This window comes from Dermochelys coriacea, chromosome 10 (assembly GCF_009764565.3).
Source record: "Dermochelys coriacea isolate rDerCor1 chromosome 10, rDerCor1.pri.v4, whole genome shotgun sequence".
In the NCBI taxonomy this organism is placed as follows: domain Eukaryota; kingdom Metazoa; phylum Chordata; order Testudines; family Dermochelyidae; genus Dermochelys; species Dermochelys coriacea.
Genome location: NC_050077.1, coordinates 47,711,424 through 47,735,049, shown reverse-complemented (window position 1 = coordinate 47,735,049; position 23,626 = coordinate 47,711,424). Strand labels below are relative to the sequence as shown.

Here is a 23,626-nt window from a genome sequence, read left to right as displayed (position 1 = left end):
TTGGCAACAACTCACACACTGTCTGGAACAGGAGAAGCTGGTTGCCAGACTACGGGTAAGTTAGGAAGTTTGAATAGCCAGAGTATCCCTTACTCTGACTGAAAAGTGCTCTGGGAACTTTAGCTCGCAGAGATAAGCCAAAGAGATTTTGGGGTATGTCTACACTGGCAGTTATATCACCAGCAGTTACAGCGCCACTCAGAGAGTGCTGAAGGGAAACCGCTGTTGTGTGTTCACATTATCAGCTGCCTGTGCAATAGCGTGTTCACACTTGGGGCACTTGCAGCAGTATTCAGAGCGGTGCACTCTGGGCAGCTGTCCCACAGAGCATCTCTTCCTCTTCTGCCACTAAGAGTTGTGGTAAGATAGATGGAGTCGCAGAGCATCCTGGGTCCTGTTCCAATGCCCCAGGATGCATTGCTTTGCATCGCATCAATCCCTGTGCTTCTGTCTGCATTTGGCGCCATCTTTCAACCATTTGTGTACTGCATGCTCTGCCTCTTCTGTCTGCAGGAATGGATCACACATTGTTGAACAGTATACTGCTCGCTCTCACTAACACCTCATGAGTGGCAGTGGAGTTATTCCTTAAACTACAAAGGCAAGAGGAGTTTGACATTGATCTCGCCACGTGTAGTAGCTACGACACAAGATTGCTTGAGGCATTCATGGAGGTGCTGACCACAGTGGAATGCCGCTTCTGGGCTCAGGAAACAAGCACTGAATGGTGGGATCACATTGTCATGCACATCTGGGATGACGAGCAGTGGCTGCAGAACTTTTTGATGAGGAAAGCTACATTCATGGGACTCTGTGATGAGCTCCCCCCAGCCCTGTGGTACAAGGACACAAGAATGAGAGCTGCCCTGCTGCTGGAGAAGCGTGTGGCAATTGCACTGTAGAAGCTGGCTACTCCACTCTGCTACCGATTGGTCGCTAACTAGTTCGGAGTGGGAAAGTCGACCGTTGGACTCGTGTTGATGGAAATGTGCAGGGCCGTTAATCGCATCCTGCTCTGAAAGACGGTGACTCTGGGCAACGTGCGTGACATTGTGGATGGCTTTCCACAAATGGGTTTCCCTAACTGTGGAGGGGTGATAGATGGCATGCATATTCCAATTCTGGCACCAAATCACCTAGCCACTGAGTACATTAATCAGAAGGGGTATTTCTCAATGCTTCTCCAGGCACTTGTGGATCATGGTGGGCATTTCACAGAGATTAACGCAGGCTGGTCCGGAAAGGTGCATGACACATGCATCTTTCGGAACACTGGCCTGTTCAGAAAGCTACAAGCAGGGACTTTCTTCCCGAACCAGAAGATCACCATAGGGGAAGTCGAAATGCTCACTTGACCCTGGGAGACCCTGCCTACCCCTTAATGCCATGGCTTATGAAGCCATACACGGGGCACCTTGACAGCAACAAGGAGCGGTTCAACAACAGGCTGAGCAAAGGCAGAATGATTGTTGAGCGTGCTTTTGGCTGTCTAACGGCCCTCTGGCGCTGCCTACATGGCATGATGACAATATTCCTACTCTTATAGCCGCAGGCTGTATGCTCCATATTTGTGAAGGGAAGGATGAAAGCTTCACTCAGGGATGGACCGCTGAGGCGAAGCGCCTGGAGGCTGAATTTGAACAGCCAGAGACCAGGGCTATTAGAGGGCCACAACATGGGGCCATAAGGATCAGGGATGCCTTGAGGCAGCAATTTGAAGCTGATATCCACTAATATTTGTTGCTATGCTCAGGAGTGCAGTGCTCGTAATGACAGGAGATGATTGTGACTGGTGCAGACAGTGCACTATGAAGGTTTAAGAAAATTGCCTGTTGCTTTGCAGGGCTCTGTTTGCTTTCACAATTAATGGAATAAAGATTGCTTTCAAACCAAAACAAATCTTTCATTAAAAAAGAACAACTGGAGGACAGAGACAAACAAAAAACACATCAGCACTGTGGGGGATGGGGGAAGGGAGGGTTCCAGGAGGAGGTGGGGTCCCGGGATGGTTAAAGATTTGTGTATGTCCAGGTATCATATGCAACTTTGCCCTTTGGAGTACAGTGCAGTGGGTACTGTACTTCAGCAGGGCTAAACTGCAGAGGGATGGTGTTGAGTGCAGTGGGTACTGGGAAGCCGCAGGGCTGGACTCTGTCAGGGCAGGAGTGGAATGCAGCGAATACAGACTGGAGCCAGGAGGTTGATAAGAGTGTGTTGGTGGTGTCTGGGGGGCGCATGGGAAAGAGTTTTGTGACAGTGACTGCAGGGGAGGGAGGGCATGGAGTTGCTTGGTTTGTAGTGCTAGTAGCGCCTGGAGCACGTGCGCTTGGCACTCCATAACTTTAACAGCCACTCCGTGGCTTTATTCTGGCATGCCATGTTCTCCTTTTGGTCCCTCTTCTCACTGTCCCACCACTCCTTCAATTCTTGTTTTTCGGCTGCAGAGGGCATCGTGACATCACGCAGAAAGTCCTCTTTAATTCTTTGTGGCCGCCTTCTAATTCTGCGCAGCCGTTCAGCCAGCGATAACAAAGAGGGAGGCTGGGCTCCCAAGGTCCTATCTGTAAAGCCAAACTGCAACATTTTACAGAAGCAGTATTTTTTGCAACACACAAAACACTGATTCAGTGATTTAAAACACAGCCACTATTCACATACCTGTCACTAACTGGCTAACCCCAGGCAAACACACATGAGCCACAAGACCCCCCAAAATGGTGAGTAACCGCAGGGGCAGGGGAAATCAGTGTTCCAAGACCAAACTGTATACTGGGCAACTGGCTTTTGGGGAGAGCTACTGTAGGGGGTGGCCTTATAATCAATACTGTCCCCACATTTTCCACAGGCTGTGTTCATTATGGAAGATATCTCGCTGCTGAGGGTGAGCAGGGAATCAAGGGAGGGTCTTCTCCAAGACTGCAGCTTCTGCCCTGGCCCTTATGCAGCTCACCTGTGTGCAGCAATGGTCCCCCCCAGTGACGGCAGAGTGGCGCAGAAAAGTTACCCTTAATGGGGTGTGGCAAATTCCCAGTACGATTATGATCGGTCCCGCGCTTCCTCTTCTTGGGCGGGGGGGGGGGAGGTGTTCAGGGCGCAGTTTCCTGCCCCTGAACTAGGGTATCTACTGTCTCACTAGTAACCCTGAGAAGGGTAGTGGAGAGGGAGGGACCCGGGCCCAACCTCTACTCCGGGTCCCAGCCCAGGGGCCCTAGGGATAGTGGTAAACCACTTGAACTAGTGCTTCCTTCCCCTGGGCTACTTCCCTCTCCTGCTCTTCAGCTTGTGGGGCTTCCTGCCCTCTCTCTCTCTGCACAAGCCGGGTGTCTCTTTACCTAGGGTCTTGGTCTTCTAGCCAGCCATGGCACTTCTCCAAACTCTCCTCTACTTCAACTCGTCCAAACTGCACTCTGTTCCAACTCCTTCAAACTGCTCTCTGCTCCAACTCCAAACCACTCTGCTCCAATTCCTTCCCCTGGCCGATTGAAGCAGGGGGTTTTACCAGGTGACTAGCTTCAGGTGCTCTAATTGGCTTCAGGTGCTTTTAATTAATCTATAGAAACCTTTCTTCTCTCTACAGGGAATAAGGCTTCTCCTCATCCTGGGACTTGCATATAGCTCCTATATCACTCTCCTGCTGCCTTCTGGCCATGCTGTATCACAGGGGCAAGAAACAAAGCAGCTCTGCCAAAGAACCTGTAGCAGAGGATTGCCCAGTATCTCCATGAGAGTTTTGTGGAGCTCTCCGAGACAGATTCCCGTGAAGTGTAGGAGTCAATCAACACCCTGTTCTGACATTCAGACTAGGCATGTGGTGGTACGTGCATCATACAGACACAAGCCTGCTTTCTGCAACCCTCCTGCCTGCAACAACTCGCTTCAGCGATTCCCAAAAATCAAAGCCATTTACCAGGAGCCTCCTCTCCAGTTTGCACTTCACCAAGCTCCGACAGCTGTGACTGGCTAGCCTCCGCTGGGGTAGAGAAGTGCTCCTGGCTATATGCATCTCTGACCTCCGAGTTGTCCTCCGCCTCTGGGTCCCCCTGGCCCACCCCACATCCTCATCCAAGATTTCTTCCTCCTGGCTCGGTCCGCTCTCGACTAGCACACAAGCCACTGAAGTCTCCACAGTAGTCTTCACAGTGGAGGTGGGGTTGCCATCAAACATTGTGTCCAGTTCTTTATAGAAACGGCAGCTCATTGGTGCAGCACCGGAGCAGCGGTTTGTCTCCTGCACCTTGTGGTAGGTGTTCCGCAGCTCATTCACTTTGACCCTGCACTGCACTGTGTCCCGATCATGGCCCCTTCTGTCAAGCATTGTGAATCTGTCCATGGGTATCACAATTCCTACGGCTGGCGCGCAGCTGGGACTGGACAGCCTCTTCTCCCCAAATGCAGATGAGACCCAGGTACACCCCGAGGGGAAGTTAGGAAGTGGCCCAGGGACAGACAACCTAGTCTGGCTGCGTTGTTGCCGTAGACCCAGTCAGCGTGTTGTGGTCAGGATCGCTGCTGACCCAGTGGCAGACCCCTCTACTGCTGTTAGGGCCCTGGGCAGGACGCAGTGGAGTGGGTAGGCCTACATCCCCTCTGCCACCCCAACCCCTGGGGTGGCAGTCTCCCCTCTCTAGGCTAAAAGGCCAGTGCTTGTTCGGCATCCGCCAGAGCTAGGATGCCCGAACCCCTTGCTAAATTGACCCTGAATGCAGGTCCGAGCTATAGACTTTCATTGTCTTGCCCTAAGGGCCTGGCCTTCCTACCTGTGTTTCGTTACTGGGCCCTTACCACAAGCCTGAGTTATAGACTCGAGCGGTAGACTGTTGGTCACCCCGCTAATGCCCCATAGTAGGCAACGAACAGACACGTGGTAAGGTAGAGTGGCCTCCCATGGACCCAGATGGGGAGGAGCCCCTGCTGCTAATCCACTACAGGCACAGAAAGGTAAAGTGAGTCAACCAAGGTCACAAGAATGAGTCAGGGGCAGAGCCAGGAATAGAACTCAGGTCTCCATCTCACAGCCCTAATCATAAGATGATAAAGAATGGTACAGAGCAATTCATTCATGCAGCACTAACTGCTGCCTCTGGCTGCCAGAAATATAATCTGGAACTATTTTTCACCACACAAGCCATCTGTTTTGATTGGTTGGATTTTATGTTATGATCCAGGATTAAGAAGAAAGGCAGTTCAGAGCCATAGTCTTCAATCAGGAATCCTAACTAGTATTAAATTACAGGAGGAAAATGAATGGGAGGGAACCATCCAAAACAGCAAAACACTAAAGTTCTGAATGAGTTAGGACTCTGCAATGAAACTGGGCACAGATGAACTTTTTCTCCTGGTGCCCAGGCATCAGATCTGATGCTGGGAATCTAGAACTTCTATTACACTCCATATGATAAATAATAAGCCTGGGAAATTCAGTGGTGCCGGAGCTTATTGAGTCATATGCTGAAGGTAGATTTTAAACAGGGCTGGATAATTGTATTACTATTAATAATGTCTGTAGATTTGCAGGCTAAGATAATGCTAGGGATAATCAAGCTGCTGCCCTCTAAGTTGGGCGAGGCATAATGATTGCATAACATCTGCACCTACCAGGGGTGGCAGGTTTGTAGAAATTTTGGTGGTGCCCAGAACGCCCTCCCCCCCCAAGCTCCACCCTCCCCCACCTGCCTAAGGCTCTGGGAGGGAGTTTGGGTGGGGGGAGGAGGTCTGGGGTGCAGGCCCTGGGCTGCGGCAGGGGATTGGGGTGCAGGAGGGGTGCAGGATCTGGGAGGGATTTTGGGTGCAGAAGGGGTGAGAAGTTGGGCTCTGGGAGGGAGTTTGGGTGGGGGAGGGGGTCTGGGTTGCAGGCTCTGGGATGGAGTTTGGGTGCTGGATGCAGGGGATGAGAGAGCAGGAGGGAGTGAGGGGTGCAGGCTCTGGGAAGGAGTTTGGGGGCAGGCTCCAGGCTAGGGCAGGGGATGAGGGGTGCAGGAGGAGATGGGGGTGTAGGCTCTGGGGGTGACGTGCAGGGGGTGAGGGGTGCAGGCTCCTGGATGGGGTGGGGGAGTGCAGAGCTTACCTGGGGCTCCTAGGCAGGGTGGGCTGGAGGTCCCATGTGCTGCTATCCCCAGGAACTGCCCCCACACCTTCCTATTGGCCGCAGGATTCATTGGGGTGGGAGCAGCGCGCATAGACACAGACCACCCCCTGCCAACGGGCTGCAGGGAGGGGCCAGCAGCCATGTAGAGCGAGCAGGCAGGAAGCTGCTCAGTTCCGCTGCGCTGTCAGTGGTAGATGGGGGCCCCGGGCCATTTTATATCACCTGGGAGACGTGCGGGGGGGAGTGCCCTGGGACAGGCCAAGGGAGAGACTTGGCCTCAAACATTGCTGGAGCCAGGCCAGGAATATTCCTGGTGCCCAGGCACCACTGGCCCATAGAACTCACTGCCCATGGCACCCACAGCTCTTCAGTGGCTTCCTACTCGCTTCCGGCTGCTATTCAGGGAGATGGGAATAGCTCTTAAGTCCTGAGTGGTCAGAGACCACCTCTTACCCTATACTCCCTCCCTTGTCCATCTGTGTGTCATGTGATTCTCAAGGCATAGTGAGGGCAACCTTTGTTTTAATACTTGGTTTCTAGTGTTGTTGAGACCATGTGATTTGGGAATTGTGCTACAGTCCTAGGTCATCACAAACAAAAAATGTGACAACATATAGATGTTCCCTAACCATGCCAGAAAATTGCACTAGCACAACTGGATCTATAGTGTAGAGGGAATGTGTCCAAGAGACCCAGATACAGGAAGTGACCAGTGCTTACCTAGACCCAGCAGTCTTAGAAGCACATGGGATCCAGTGCTTGGGCCTTCTCACAACATACTGGTGTCTGTCCAGAGAGGGGGACTGGGCCAGATTGTGGCACTACCCATTAACAATCTTTCCTTTCTTCCACACTTAGCCTTTCCTGTTTATTTACACTGTAAGCTCTAGGACAGAGCCGGTCTATTATGTGTTTGTACAGTGCCTACCACAGTGAGGTCATGATATTGGTTGGGACCACTAAACACTACTGTAATAACAAAATAATAAAATGTTGAGGGCAACATCAATACCATCCAGAGAGGACAACATCATATTATTTGCATGTTTTTAATACTTTGTACTTGGATTCAAAAGCTCTGTAAAAGTGAATGAAATCAGTCCATCAGCCTCATGCTGAAAAACTGATCACTTGTAGGGGACCAGGAAGGAATTCTTTGACTACCTCAAATCCAGCATCTGCACAACTGACCAAGTGCATTATGGAGGGAGAGGGTTTTGCCTTGCTCTGAAGTATCAGCTATTGGCCATTTCTGGAAGATTAGGTCAACTGAATGAACAAACAAATCCTACATAAAAACTGAAGCTGGCATGGGACTTAAGTGTCCCCTGAAACCATGGAGAATGGATCAGATGGGGTAGGAGAGGGATACTGACCTGCCATTCATCAGTGTCACTGTAGAGGGTTACGGGAATCTCCTGGGGGTTGTAGAAATGTTTTGCCCTCTCGGTTGTTACCACACGCACTTTCAGCTAATGAGAGAAAAGGAGGAGGAGACTCAAACAATCAGTTTATAACATAAAAGCCCTGAGGCAGGCAAGGGAAGGAGGACTTGGGTGGCAAAGAGTTTTATATCAGGCCTTCACACCAAGATTTCACCCTACAATTCATATTTGCATAACCACTTCCAGTCACTGCTGAAAGGTCAGGCACCAACAGGTGCAATGCAAGCCAGATACTCATTTCTGTTCTTCACATGAGCAGGCTGGGCCTTAGTCATTTGGTTCCTCGCATATGCAAATAACCAACCAGCGGTTGGGCCAGTGAAGATGACCGAAACAGATAGAAGAGAGGCGTGGTTTAGAAAAGAGGGCTGCCAGGAAAAACAAAGCTCCCTACAAGATCCTTGTTTGATCATGAGATGTGTAAAAGGTCATGAAAGTGCCTGGCTATGGAAGGCCCTCTTAACCATGGTACCTCATGGCCATGGACAAGAAAACACCATAATAAAACTTTTTGTTTCCCAGGGCTATTTCTGCCTGGTAGGATTTTTGTTCATCTGTCTATGTCTAACTACACCTGCTGCATTTGCAATCAAACTGCATGTAAACAGTCTGTCTACCATGGGAGATTATGGGTGTAACTCAATGGTTTTAACTGCAAGGAGGCCTTTCTCAAATTCTCTGGCTGTTGTCCTAGCACCAATGAGGATGTACACTTACTACTTATTATGGAGTGTGTGATGCTGGCATACCAGGTGCCAGCTTATGCCAAGGTCCCCATGCCTCAACTGAATACTTACAAATACATGGCTGAAATCAGTCAGGCTCAACTGTGTGTCAGTATTGTTAAAATAGGTATTAGAATAAGAATGCATTTAGTGTTTAGATTTTATGGAATGCTTGTAAGTTGCTGCATGCATTAAACTCACATATCTGTATCCCATATCATAAGATAATATTTGGGAGAATATTTGAGTGTTTTCACTGTAAGCCTCTGTGTAAATCACCAGACACACTAACTCATGTAAAGTGAAAAGAAAAGGAGTACTTGTGGCACCTTAGAGACTAACAAATTTATTAGAGCTAAGCTTTCGTGAGCTGTAAATTTGTTAGTCTCTAAGGTGCCACAAGTACTCCTTTTCTTTTTGCGAATACAGACTAACACGGCTGCTACTCTGAAACCTGTCATGTAAAGTGCTTATCTCCAACAGAAAGTGGCTAACAAGGAAGGCTCACCAACAGCAGATGGAATAGAGTGGAACATTGAAGAGGACAAAAAACTTTGTTCTTCACTGACGATGGCCAGTACATGCTAGCACTTCCTGCCATTATTTCCACCAGTGGTGGGAGAATTTGAAAAAAACAAAAAACAAAAAAAAAAACCCTCTGTGTAGGCATATCCATAGTAATATACTTGATTATTGGCTTTCTAGGTGTACTCATAATGCTAGCTGCTATACACCTCTGTTGTGAGCAAAAGCTAGTGACAATCTCCAACAGCAGCAGTTGAGGCTTAGGAACTGGGTAACCTATCTCCCAAACAGTGACTGTTTTATAGCCTGTTTTATCTTTTATTGTTGGTTTTATCTTCCTAGGCTCATCTACCTCCACCCTTGTAGGATGACCTGGGGCAGTGGAAAATTCCAGCTCCAAAACTTCAGGGTCTTTGATCACTTTTGCTGTTTATTTCAGAATCTAAGGAGGGCTGGTCTACATAGAGAAATTTATCTGTATATACTACATAGGTATATTTATAGTGGTACAGGTGTAGCAGTACATCACAGTGGGTTGACATTCTTATTCTGGACTAAAACTGCTTTTTTCCAGTTTAGTTTACATTGCTTTGAAAGTGGCAATGTCAAAGCATAGTGGGGACACGTACCTATGAACTGCAATCTAACAACAAAGCAGCTAGTTGGAGTCAGCCAGCACTATCTGAGTGCATGTCTTTCAGCTCTCCCTCCTGCAGGCTGGGTTCTGTGGTTACTTCTGTAAAGGGAAATGATGTCTTACTAATCTATTAGAGTTCTTTGAAGTGGTCAACAAACATGTGGACAAGGGGGATCCAGTACTTAGATTTCCAAAAAGCCTTTGACAAGGTCCCTCATCAAAGGCTCTTATGTAAATTAAGTTGTCATGGGATAAGCGGGAAGATCCTTTCATGGATTGAGAACTGGTTAAAAGTCAGGGAACAAAGGGTAGAAATAAATGGTAAACTTTCAGAATGGAGAGGGGTAACTAGTGGTGTTTTTCCCAAGGGTCAGTCCTAGGACCAATCCTATTCAACTTATTCATAAATGATCTGGAGAAAGGGGTAAACAGTGAGGTGGCAAAGTTTGTGGACGATACTGAACTGCTCAAGATAGTTAAGACCAAAGCAGACTGTGAAAAACCTCAAAAAGATCTCACAAAACTAAGTGATTGGGCAACAAAATGGCAAATGAAATTTAATTGGATAAATGTAAAGTAATGCGCATTGGAAAAAATAACCCCAACTATATATACAATATGATGGGAGATAATTTAGCTACAACTAATCAGCAAAGATATCTTGGAATCATCATGGATAGTTCTCTGAAGACATCCATGCAGCGTGCAGCAGCAGTCAAAAAAGTGAACAGGACTTTAGGAATCATTAAAAAAGGGATAGAGAATAAGATGGAGAATATCTTATTGCCCTTATATAAATCCATGGTACACCCACATCTTGAATACTGTGTACAGATGTGGTCTTCTCATCTCAAAAAAGATATACTGGCATTAGAAAAGGTTCAGAGAAGGGCAACTAAAACAATTAGCAAAAAAGAAAAGGAATACTTGTGGCACCTTAGAGACTAACAAATTTATTTGAGCATAAGCTTTCGTGAGCTACAGCTCACTTCATCAGATGCATCCGATGAAGTGAGCTGTAGCTCACGAAAGCTTATGCTCAACTAAATTTGTTAGTCTCTAAGGTGCCACAAGTACTCCTTTTCTTTTTTGCGAATACAGACTAACACGGCTGCTACTCTGAAACCTAAAACAATTAGGAGTTTGGAACAGGTCTCAGATGAGGAGAGATTAAAGAGACTAGGACTTTTCATCTTGGAAAAGAGGAGACTAAGGGGGGATATGAGAGAGGTATCTAAAATCATGAGTGGTGTGGAGAAAGTGAATAAGGAAAAGTTATTTACTTGTTTCCATAATATAAGAACTAGGGGCCACCAAAAGAAATTAATGGGCAGCAGGTTTAAAACAAATAAAAGGAAGTTCTTCACTCAGCACACAGTCAATCTGTGGAACTCCTTGCCTAAGGAAGTTGTGAAGGCTAGGACTATAACAGGGTTTAAAAGAGAACTAGATAAATTCATGGAGGTTAAGTCCATTAATAGCTATTAGCCAGGATGGGTAAGGAATGGTGTCCCTAGCCTCTGTTTGTCAGAGGCATAGGCATGGACTCCGCGGGTGCTCCAGGGCTGGAGCAACCACGGAAAAAAAATTGTGGGTGCTCTGCACCCACCGGGATAATCAGTTGTGGCAGCTGCAAATCAGCTGTCGCGCATGCAGCGCTCCATGAACCTTTGGCTGGTGGCTGGATTAGCTGTTTCTAACCAATCAACTGTAGCGCGCAGCCGCCTATCAGCCATTTTGTCAGGGAGCCAGCAGATGAGCAGCGTGTGGCTACAATTTCTAACCCGGCTCCCATGGCAGGTAAAAGTGGTCCATTTCCAGGACAGAGCAGGCTTTTACTCCTCCCTGAGCAAGAAGCTGATACGGCTACCCGGAGGAGCTGGATCAGCATCTCCTCTCCACCTTGGTTCTGGGCTGTGGGAAATGTAAATTCCCCATTGTGTGGGCTACTGCTGCCCCGAGGCTGGAAGCAGCAGAGCTGTCTGGATTGCTCTGTGCGCCGCACCCCTTCGCACACAGAGGGAGTCTTTAATGATTTTCTCAAATGCCCCCTCAGGCTGAGTGGCTGAGAGCCTGTGCAAGTTAGAAATCCTCCCCACAGCTAGCAGCAGTGCAAGTAGCCCCTGGGCCAGAGGTGCACTCAAAGCACTTCATGTGGGTAAATAGCTCGCACCCAGCTGATAGGATGAGACCCTGGAGAGAGCAGTTTCTGGCTAGCCTTGGCCAAGAAATGGACCTGGTGAGTGCTGATCTTAAGTCTCTCCCACAAAGTTGATTGGTTTTATTTTCAGTGTCACAGTCAGTGCTTCCCTGAGACGTTTCAGTTGCTCTTGATGGAGATCAGGGGAAGTGTTATTGTAATTACTCTGCTTCTCAATCTTTTTTCTTGAAACAGTCAATGGATCCTGGGGACTTTTGTTAATTTAAAAAAAAAAAAAAAAAAACCAACCCACCCTCCCGGAGTGCTCTTAATTCTACCTGGTTGTTACAGCCTTAGAACAGGTCTCTTGAGTAACTTCCTTAATATTTGAGTATGCCCTTGAAAATGACATTGTTTAGAAGAAAAAGGAAAAGAGGACTTGTGGCACCCTAGAGACTAAAAATTTATTTGTTAGTCTCTAAGGTGCCACAAGTCCTCCTTTTCTTTTTGCAGATACAGACTAACACAGCTGCTACTCTGAAACCTATTGTTTAAAGGGCAAATTTTCTTAACATTTAAGACGTATAGTGTCATATTATATTTTCACTAAGACACAGTTAAGAATCATCCAGTTCAGTCACTGTAGATACATACTCAGGGTTTCTTATTACATTGTAAAACTGAACTGTTTCCAGAGCTAAAACAGGCTTTTAGATCAGTCATTTGTTAATGCAAGTTCAATTTTTAAATTTGTTTTTATGTTTTGAATCTTTATACCTTTAATATCTTGAACTGGAGTGTGTCTTCATTTGTGCTGGAGAAAGATCAACTGCATTGTATAAATAAATTACAATGTTTTTAAGACTTTATTTCTAATTGCCGAGTAACTTAATAAGAAAAGAAAGAACACTGCCATTGGAAAAAGACGATAACATTTGTATCTATTGGAAATACACCCTCAGGCATCTTAGAAAGGAAGTATTTCTTCCCACAATACATAGTCAACCCGTGGAACTCATTGTCAGGGGATACTGTGAATGTCAAAACCTTGATACCTCCATTGCCCCCATCATCACACAGGCATAAATGGATTTAGCCTAAGAGGCAGGGCATTAGTCCCATTTGAACGGGGGGATCTAGGGCACCAAGAGATGAAGTGACTTTCCTGAGACTAAGCAGGGAGTCTGTAGCAGAGGAGAGTAGCAAACTCAGAAAACCTGAGCTCCAGGCCTGTGCTTTAACCAGTAGGCAACCTTTCCTACCCTGAGGAGGGGAACCTCCTGTGTCACTTTGAGTGAACGGGTGGAGACAGGTGCTAGACTGAACCACCTGGAGGGGGGAAGCAGAGAGAGGCAGCATGGGGATGGGGCCTTGGGCACAGAGGGGTGAAGCCTCAGGGAAGGGGCAGGGCCAGGTGGGGCACCCACTGGAAAAACGAAAAGTCAGCACTTATGGTCAGAGGGTGGAGATGGATGGCAGGAGACAGATCACTTGATCATTACCTGTTAGGTTCATTCCCTCTGGGGCACCTGGCATTGGCCACTGTCAGCAGAGAGGATACTGGGCTAGATGGACCTTTGGTCTGACCCAGTATGGCTGTTCTTATGTTCTTGTTCTTCACATCAGGGCACTTTCCAGTTATTCTGCATCATACCCTGAGACATTATGCTCTTTCTGCAATGTTTGCTCATTTTCCATAGCTTTCATTTGAAATCACACACATTTCTGGCCCTTTCCAGTGTCAAAATCATTTTCAGAGCAACAACCAGAGTTTCTCCATTAACCTCACTTTGCACAAAACTGTTTCCAGCCAAGCAGCAGCAGCAAAGGTGCTAACTGCACTGCTATCCTATTTGCCTCAATGAGGTGTTTACCTCAGAGCCTACACAGACTATTTAAATGCTGATTTTATATAGCAACTGCATTCTTTAGGCTTGTCTACAAGGTGTGTCAATGTGCACGGAGGGGTGTAAATTGTAGAACATTCTAAAATGTTGTGCTGAAACTGCCCCATGTAGACCCTGCTGACACACTCTGAAAGGTACTTAGCGTCTGTTGATATAGTCCCATTCTATGTTAAAATGCACTAGGAATCTTTTGAAGCATGCTAGCGTAACTGTGGCCAGATCTATACTATAGACTTTAGCCAGAATACTAATATTGGATGTGACTTTTAATGACATTTCTATATTAATAAAAGCCTTAGCTTAACCACAAAACATTGGGTTCAATGCAGGAATCACTGGGTGCAATTCTTCTTGTTCAGTAACTGGTATAGACTATACCAGCAAAAGCACTGTTTTGCTGCTATAAGCTGCAACTACACTAAGGCTATGTCTACATTGCACTTTCGGCGGTAAAACTTTTGTCAGTAAAGGGTGTGAAAAAACCACACCCCTGACCAACAAAAGTTTTACTGACAATGCCCCTTCGCTTGGGCCAAAACTTTGAAAAGTCTCAATTCTGCCTTCTTCCTGTTCTACTCCTCTCATGGTACTGCTCTGCTACCGACCCAAATAAAGGAGAACGAACAACTTAAAATGCCTTGTTCAAAAATTTTAATAACACTTAACTTTCACAAAAAGAAAAGGAGTACTTGTGGCACCTTAGAGACTAACAAATTTATTTGAGCATAAGCTTTTGTGAGCTACAGCTCACTTCACTGGATGCATGCAGTGGAAAATACAGTGGGGATATTTTATATACATAGAGAACATGAAACAATGGTTGTTACCATAAACACTGTAACAAGAGTGATCACATAAGGTGAGCTATTACCAGCAGGAGAGGAAAAAAAAAACCCACAAACTTTTGTGGTGATAATCAAGGGGGGCCATTTCCAGTAGTTGACAAGAACATGTGAGGAACAGTGTGTGTGTGTGGGGGGGGGGAATAAACATGGAGAAATAGTTTTACTTTGTGTAATGACACATCCACTCCCAGTCTTTATTCAAGCCTAAGTTAATGGTGTCCAGTTTGCAAATTAATTCCAATTCAGCAGTCTCTCGTTGGAGTCTGTTTCTGAAGTTTTTTTGTTGAAAAATTGCCATGTCTGTAATCGAGAGATTGAAGTGTTCTCCGACTGGTTTTTGAATGTTACAATTCTTGACGTCTGATTTATGTCCATTTATTCTTTTACGTAGAGACTGTCCGGTCTGGCCAATGTACATGGCAGAGGGGCATTGCTGGCACATGATGGCATATATCACATTGGCAGATGTGCAGGTGAATGAGCCTCTGATAGTGTGGCTAATGTGATTAGGCCCTATGATGGTGTCCCAAGTGAGCTGTAGCTCACGAAAGCTTATGCTCTAATAAATTTGTTAGTCTCTAAGGTGCCACAAGTACTCCTTTTCTTTTTGCGAATATAGACTAACACGGCTGCTACTCTGAAACCTGAATAGATATGTGGACACAGTTGGCAACAGACTTTGTTGCAAGGATAGGTTCCTGGGTTAGTGTTTTTGTTGTGTGGTTGCTGGTGAGTATTTGCTTCAGGTTGGGGTGCTGTCTGTAAGCAAGGACTGGCCTGTCTCCCAAGATCTGTGAGAGTGATGGGTCGTCCTTCAGGACTTTAACTTTCAAATGCCTGGACAGCAAATGTAACTTTTCTTGTCTGCATAGTAAACACTGGTATTTTTATCTGTTTGAATAATCAAAGTGGTTCTTTCCGTGCCTTCTTGGTTGCAAAGATTTGAACTTCTTCCTGAAAGTCCACAGTCTGGGCCAGCTCATGCTCTATTGAGATGAAGGGGGCCGCCAAAAAAAAAGTCTTTACACCTCACAGGAAGGTGAATGGCACCTCCTACATGTGGAGAGATTAATGGATATTGATGTCAACACAAGTGCTACATTTGGGGGGAGGGATAGCTCAGTGGTTTGAGCATTGGCCTGCTAAACCCAGGGTTGAGAGTTCAATCCTTGAGGGGGCCATCTGGGGCAAAAATTGGGGATTGGTCCTGCTTTGAGCAGGGGGTTGGACTAGATGACCTCCTGAGGTCCCTTCCAACCCTGATATTCTATAAGATGACTGCAAGGCCAACCAACCTCTTCTGTGTCATTGTGGAGCGTAGATGTGTTTTTATTAACTTCAGCTTGGAGAAGCTGCATTCTCCACTGGCAACTGTTACAGGAAGTGTTAGAAGTATGCGCAGAGCAACAAAAGCATTTGGAAAGAGTGTGGTCATCTTATTTGGGCACATATATTCCAGAACAGCCTTTGGAGTTAATCCTGCTGAAATGTATCTTGAAAGGGCTTTCAGTTCATCACCTAAATCACTTGCATCAATATCACACGTCATCATGTGTTAACACTGTCTCTAGTGCCCTTCACTGCTGGTGTAGGTCTTCTTCAGATACAGGGAGGAGTTTTAGAATATCATACAACATCCCAAATATACTGCTGTGTTCCTTGAGCTGCATGAAACGTTCTTCAACTGACTGTATTGCACAATCTAGCACCTGGTAAAAGAATTCAACTTTGAATTGTTGTTTGGGGTCGTTTATGGGATTATCCCGTGCCTCGTAATCAAAATGTCTTCTTCTTTGGTGACTCTTGTATTCTTGAATGGGTGGGAAAATAGCTTCAGCGTGAAGTTCCTCTGCCAACTTCTCTGAACTCTTCAGAACGTTATGAAATCCCTCATCTGACCAGTAAGACTGTAAGTATGACTTTGCTTTGTCCAGTTGTTCCATTGCTCTAAATATATCAAGGTCAACACCTTGGAGTCTCTTGCTTACAACATTTATTTCAAACAGTATGTCATGCCACAACACTAAGCCACACAGAAATTTGAAGTTATGTACGTTTCTGGTGATTCCATTTCCCTCTGCCACTGTTCTTCCACAAACAGTTCCTGTCATAGCATTTTCCTCCATAATGGCAACTATGGCATCATCTTTCTTCCCAATTCGGTGTTTGATAGGTTTTATCACCTCCATTTGACTTTCCCATTGTGTGGCACTCAGTGGTTTCAGTGTCAGAGAGGATGTTCCCAGATGTTGCTTCAAAATCTGCCATTGATGAGTTGATGCAGAGAAAAATACACAGATACTTTGAATTACATTAAAAAATTCAGCAGCCTCACTAGAAGCTGATGCTGCATCACTGACCACCAAGTTCAATGAATGAGAACTGCATGGGACAAAAAAAAGCTCGAGAGTTTAACTCTCAGATCTGTGTCTGCACTCCTCTGTTCTCTTCTCTCATGTTGGCACCATTATCGTAGCCCGGACTTCTCATGTCAGCTATCGCAATTCCCGTATCTTCCAGCTTTTTAAGAAGCACAATTGTCATACCAGCTCCTGTAGTATCATCAATGTCAATAAATTCTAGAAAATGCTCTCCGACAGTCACCATTGCAGGGACATTTTCACTAGGTTCTGTTGTTGTTACAAAATGCACTATTAAAGTCATTTGTTCCGTACGGCTGATGTCAGGGGTGCAGTCCAGAATAACAGAGTAATATCTTGCTGACTTCAAATCTGCCACAATCTTCTGTTTGACTTTTGTTGCCAGTAACTGTATGATCTCATTTTGAATTGTTTTTCCAAGGTAGTGGTGTGTGTACATTTCTTGGGTGGTGACTCTTCTTAGATGCTCCTGGAATACAGCATCAAACTCAGCCATCAGCTCCACAATTTTAAGGATGTTTCCATTGTTTGGCACATACAGCTGATCTAAAGTGCCACTCAGTGCTGGGTTTTGGGTAGCAAGCATTCTCACAATGGCAATGAGCCTTTTCAGAACCTTTTGCCAGTAAAGAGACTCTGATGCAATCTTCTCTTGATGCTGATCATCTATTATGGCCTTTAACTTTAGTCTCATCTCAAGCTCTTTCCACCTATGGAATGCTCTCTGGTGATTTGCTGACTTCTAATGGCATGCCAGATTTCTAGCCAGATTCTTCCAGTCCTTTGTTCCTGTAGAGCCCAATGTGGCTGGAACATTAGACTGGAAGAGTTTGCAACAAAAACAGTATGCTGCATTCTGAGTTTTTGAGTACATAAGCCATGGCCTCTCCACTTTGTCACCATTGGGGATTTCATCCCAGTAATGTGTTGGATAGAAACTTCTATTTTCATTGTCTTTGGGGAACATGAAGTTTTTCACTTGCTGTGGCCCATCCAGTACAAGGAAGTCCCTCAGGCTACTGCTCAAGTGGGTCCACAGTCCTAGATCATCTAGACTTAAGGAACTAAACAGCAGCTGTTTCTTGTGCCTCCACCACACTCTTCTCTGATCTACACTTTTCTTCAGGAATGTGAATGGTTACATCCATTTGAGATGGAGATATGGATGCTGCAGTAGCTGCCAGGTCACCTGCAGTCTGACTAACTGGAAGATCAGGCATCTCCTCACTACTCACATCCTCACTGAGGCCGGAAGGCTCACCATGAACATTTGTGTCTATGTATCTCAGGAGAGCTCCTTCCTGCTTAGACAGAAAAGCTTCCTTTGCTTGCTTTCTTTTTCTGAATGCTGCCCCAGAGGAGTGTTTTCTTCTTTCACTCATGACTGCTGTTCTGTGCCAGCTATAGTGGCTCTCAACTCTCAGTTGAAGGGGACAAATAAACAGGCTGGTAGCAGGACCTGAGTGAAGGAAGATATCTGCATCTTAAGGGCCTAACTGGCTCCTACTACTTCAGTTGACTGCCTGTTCTCCACAAGTGAGTTCAGGGAAGCAGCAGGAAACAGAAAGCTCCCTGAGAAGCTGGTGTTAATCAGTCCAGGCTCCTGGGGTGCTAGAGAGGTACATCAGAGGCTCCACCTCCTCCTCTCTCTCCCTGCAGCTTCTGCTGCTTTCGGTTATTCCCTCTCACCTTTTCTCCTGCCTGCCTGTTATGTCTCTTGTACCCTCCTTTCTCCAGCACAGCACTCCACCGTCTCTGTGCATCTAGAGCAGAGAGAATACATATGCACCGGCAGCAGACACAATTTTCTACACTCTGGCTCCTAGTGGCGTCCCCCCACAGTCTGGCACCTGAGGCAGCCACCTGAGTTCATCTCATGGTTAGGCCATCCCTGCACTCTCTCAACGACAAAGCTACCGCCCCTCGTTGGAGGTGGTTTTATTTTATCGGCAGGAGAGGTTTTTTTTCTGGCTAACAAAGAGTGGCTACACTGCACATCTTCCAGCAGCACTGCTGTAGCGGTACACCTGTGTCACTCTAAGGTGCACAATGTAGACATAGCCTTAGAGGGCGGTATAGCTATAACTAAACTTTCTAGTGTACACAAAGCCTACACTGGTTAGGGGTGTGATATATTTATTATTATTATTGCCAATGTAGTTATACCAGTAAAAGCTCTAGTGTATATATGCAGTTATACCGATATAAAGGTGCCTTACAGCAATATAGCTTATTTCAGTTCCTGAATGAAAATAAGCTATATTGATATAAGAATTTTCATACTGATATAATTGTGTACACAACAGGAGTTTTTTGCTGCTTTAACTATACCGGTACAGGTAAGGCAGCAAACCTTTCTAGTGCAGACAAGCCCTTCAAAACAAACACATAGCTGCAGCCAAGGCACTTTTAAAAACCACTCTCTTTCTGCCATTTCTTTCACAGATTTTAAGGCCAAAAGGGACCATTCTGATCATCTAATTTGACCTCCTGTATAGCACAGGCCAGAGAAGTGAACCCAGTGATTCCTGCATTGAACCCAATATTTTGTGGTTAAGCTAGAGTACATCTTTTCAAAAGACATTCACTCATGATTTTAAAACTCCAAGTGATGGAGAATGTAACACATTCCTGGGTAAGCTGTTCCAGTGATTAACTATTCCCACTGTTAAATTCTTTTCTGCAGGGATGGCTTCGTTGCTTACTTATTCTAAGTGGGACTTTCATGTCCCTCTACCTAAGTTGGAAAGAGATCAGTATTCTTTCCTTTCTATGTATCTGTAACAGCCTCTGTTTCCCTTTATAACAGTTGTGTTGCTTGATTTTAGGGGATTAATATTATTATTTATACAAGTTAAAAGGCTTGCCAATTGATCTGACCAGAAGATATGGTTCTTGTCCCGAAATCAGGCTACACAGTCTTGCAAGGACCCTCGGGATGTATGACAAAGACACGTGTGCTGAGAATACAATACAGCCGTAGATACTTTTACTGACATAAGTGGAAAAGTAATCAAATGGAAAGTAATCAACCAGAATTAAAAAGGAAATAGTACTGTTCTAGAGATACATGTGGTATCCTTTACTATAAAACTTCCTAAATTAACATACTCTCATCCTTCCTCTTACCTGGTGGTAAGAGACAAAGGACCAGCCTCATCTCTGGCATGCCAAAAGAGTAGGTCCAGATTCCTCAATGTTTGAGTGGAAGGTGAAAAATTTAGGAGGAGCTAGAAAGCTATAAAACCAGAAAACTAAGCCAAAAAAGACCCAAGAAAAAACTAACCTAACCCTAATCATGGTGGTTTGCCCTCTTGTGTACCCAACCTTCCATCTCCAATTTCCTCACCCACATCAAATTGGGGTGTTCATTCTCACATCTGTTATTCCTGGCCTGAATCAGTTTGGTGGTTATTTCCATGTTCTTTGTGGTATACCTGTTAAGTTTATAGAGCACAGTCGCTTAGCAACTTCTCTTTGCCAAAGGTCACAAACATATGTACGAAGAAAGAAAAGGAGTACTTGTGGCACCTTAGAGACTAACAACAAAGTGAGCTGTAGCTCACGAAAGCTTATGCTCAAATAGATTTGTTCATCTCTAAGGTGCCACAAGTACTCCCTTTCTTTTTGTGAATACAGACTAACACAGCTGCTACTCTGAAACCAAACGTATGTACACTAACTTGCTTTAGCTCATCATATAGGATGTGGCCTGTAAGTTTCTTGCATTACTGCCAAAAAATACTCTAATACAAAGCTATAAATCTATTATCAACAAACCCATAAGAAAGGATATAAGCAAGCAAGCAAGCAGGCTAGCCCTATGCACTACAAAAGACATTCAATCATGATTTAAAAACTCCAAATGATAGAGAATTTAACACATTTCTGGGTAAGCTGTTCCACTAATTAATTATTCTCATTGTTAAATTCTTTTCTGCAGGGATGGGCTTCTTGCTTACTCATCCTAAGCAGGACTTTCATGTCCCTCCACCTAAATTGGAAAGAGATCAGTATTTTTTCTTTTCTATACACCAGTAACAGCCTCGGTTTGCCTCTATAACAGCTAAAATAGAAAATGAGTATGTGACTCCTCTGTTTAACTGCTGATACAAGCTGATATACACATCACCTGGTAAAAGAAGTGTGCTGGAGTCACAAGGTGTGTGTTTTACATGAGGAGACTCGGCAAATATCCAGAGGCTAGTGGATCATCATCCAGGGCTAAGCTTGGATCTCCTGCTTTGCTGTCTCTACACAGAAACCACTAGCCAATGCTCTGCCAGCCTGATTTTTGCCCACGTTTACATGTTTGTGCCATTTTAAAGAGTCAAGAAAGCGGTGATTTGACTTATATTAGTAACCCTGAGCAAATACATAAGTGATCATCAGAATTTTCCACTGGCCTAGATAAAACAGCACTTTTTTCTACTTCAACAGCCATTATGGTTATGAAGAAAACTTTTAAAATGTTAACTGATGCACTGTTAATTTCCTGAGTCTGCAGGAGCCTAATCTGATGGCAATGAGATGTATTAACTACCTCATTCATCTCAACGAGTGGTTGAATCTGAAACCTAATGATTACGGCATTGATATTTAAATTGTCATCTATTTCACTGATGATCATTTAAGCAGAAACTTCAATCTAACATGCTTATTCTACAACCCTAAACCTCTCAGCACATTTCCTAATGATCCAAAAACTTCAGCTGTTTTCTACCCAAGTTCATCTGACAACTTTCATAAGATGGTTCTCTGTTGTCAGCGCAAAAATCTGCAGCAAGTTAAAACTGAGGGCCTGATTTAAAGTAATTGGAAAGACTCCCATTGACTTCATTTGGCTTTGGCTCAATTGTACAGACAGTAGAAAATAAATAACCAGGGTTCCTACACTGAATGGATTCTTTATATTTCATTCAATGAAAACCTCTATTTTTAAATTTAAATGAAGCTGCCACAAAATCTGCCGACTCCTGCACAGGAGGATCACAGAATCCAGAAGCCTTGCTATCAAATTTGGATCCAGCTTGCTGCAAAGTTTATGATCAAAATATTCACAAAGAAGGGATGTGCTTTGATCTAGACTCCTTCAGAATGGGTAGTTTTCTCTCTTCCTGTCACCTATAGAGTGGAGGGAGGTCCTTTGGATACCAGTACAGGATGGGGGGGGAGAGAGAGAGATAGTATGCTGCGGGCTCTATCATTCAGGCATCTCCTGTTGCTAAGATGGAAATCCAGAAAGCTGGGGATGAGTGCTGGGGGAATGGACGATCCCTGCATAACCTACATTCCATACACGCAGCAACACATGACCTGAGATTCTGACATGACCTCTTCCTATCTCTGCATCACTTTCTTCTGTCCATTCCCACCGCAACCCCTCCCAATCTGGTCTGGAACCTTAAGTCTCTTTTAGTTACTGGAACTGAAAAGCTTAACTAAGGCCCCCAACATGCCAGCTGAACTTTCTTTCTAACAGCTGACAAGATACAGCACTGTTACCCTGAAGCTCTGTGTACCTTCAACAGCCTTTCCAGATTTGCTATTACCACCACCAATCAATTTCACAATTACATTTCCAATATATCATCTCCTGTGTCCAAATCTCATGGGGTACCTTGAGCTCTGGAGTGAAGGAATCCCAAATATACGAATTTTCCAAAGGGTATTAAACCAGGCCATCTAGCAATCCAAGCAATATAAATGGATTATGTATTTGGCCTATGTTTAAGAAAGAAGGTGCCACAAATTCTCTCTCTCTTTTTTAAATGAACCATGATAATTGGGTTGGTTCCAAAATGTGAGAGCATTCTGAATTTTCCTTTTACTTTAGCAAAAGCTATTACATTTCCCTTTTTTTGGAACGTAAGTCTATTCACTTGTGGCTAATACTGCCATCTGCTGGAAAAATTGGTTACTGTAGGCAATAATTTTTTTTTTTTTAATGTGCATACAGATGTTTCTATATTTTTTAAGCTTGTCCTCTTCCATCTTATACTAGCATCCAACTTTTAAGTTCTATGTCTCAGTTACTGAGACTATTTATAGTGCATGATCTGAACTACAAATTTGGAGTTTTAGAGAGCATATGGCACTTTTTACTATATGTATCTCTTAAATTCAGGTCTGACGACTTTACTGACTTCTAAGTTTTGACATCACTGAGCCCTGCAAAGCCCACATAATGATGAGACACAAAGCTGGTTTCCATCATGTATTGCGTGATATCAACAAAATGGTCAGGTAAGCTCTTACTGTGAGAATTTGAGAGTTTTTTTTTTATTACTGATCACGGGAAAAGAGACAGAAAAATGCCGAGCCTGATTTTCAGACCCCAGGACTGGTGTCCAGAATCAGCTTTAAAATTCTAACTGACCCAATCTGATCTCCACTAAGAGAGAATAAAAAGGAAACAGGAAGATACCATTTTTACAGTTTCTCTTCTAACTCACTGGAGCATAAGTTACTTACCCCAGGAATCTCCAGCAATTCTGAGATAAGAATAGGCAACTTCAGGGCAGCCACACTTCCAGTAACACCCACCAGGACATTGTACTTCTTTTGTGGTGTGGGCAAGCTGTTTTGTGGGGAAGGCTGTGGCTCTGTAAGGGTTAAGGGCTCCATTATGCACCTTGGCGACAATCAAATCTATAAACAAGGAGAAACAGACTTTACCAGCCCTCCTTCAAACTCAGAGCTGGATTTACCCAATGATAGATGTGCAGAGAAATTGCTGATTTGCTTCCCTACACAGAATATCAGTAAGTGGCCTCAAAACACTCTTCAGTTCAGAACAATATAAACTGATTCATGAAGTGTCACACTTCTTTCAGTAATCAGGTGGGAAGGTCGCCGTAACATTCTGCTTCTCAGCAGTTACCTATTATTTTAAAGGTCACATCAGGGTTAACTGTGAAATTAACTTAACAATTT

At 44.8% G+C, this 23,626-nt stretch overlaps 1 protein-coding gene across 13 annotated transcripts in view; it reads right to left on the bottom strand.

Annotated features, from left to right (window-relative positions):
- The window catches only part of PPCDC (phosphopantothenoylcysteine decarboxylase), a 56,619-nt gene that overhangs the window by 14,768 nt on the left and 18,225 nt on the right, over window positions 1–23,626 (bottom strand). For 6 of the 13 annotated variants that reach the window (XM_043493392.1, XM_043493394.1, XM_043493395.1 and 3 more), the window contains 3 exons: window positions 23,165–23,341; window positions 7,462–7,557; window positions 3,908–3,970 (listed from right to left, as the gene is read on the bottom strand). In XM_043493392.1, the coding sequence (XP_043349327.1) occupies window positions 3,908–3,970; window positions 7,462–7,557; window positions 23,165–23,317 (312 nt within the window). In that variant the 5' untranslated portion in view covers window positions 23,318–23,341. Of the gene's footprint in view, window positions 1–3,907; window positions 3,971–7,461; window positions 7,558–9,409; window positions 9,517–23,164; window positions 23,342–23,626 lie in introns of those variants that run through there. The other 7 variants (XM_038418128.2, XM_043493398.1, XM_043493401.1 and 4 more) reach the window with 3 other exon arrangements.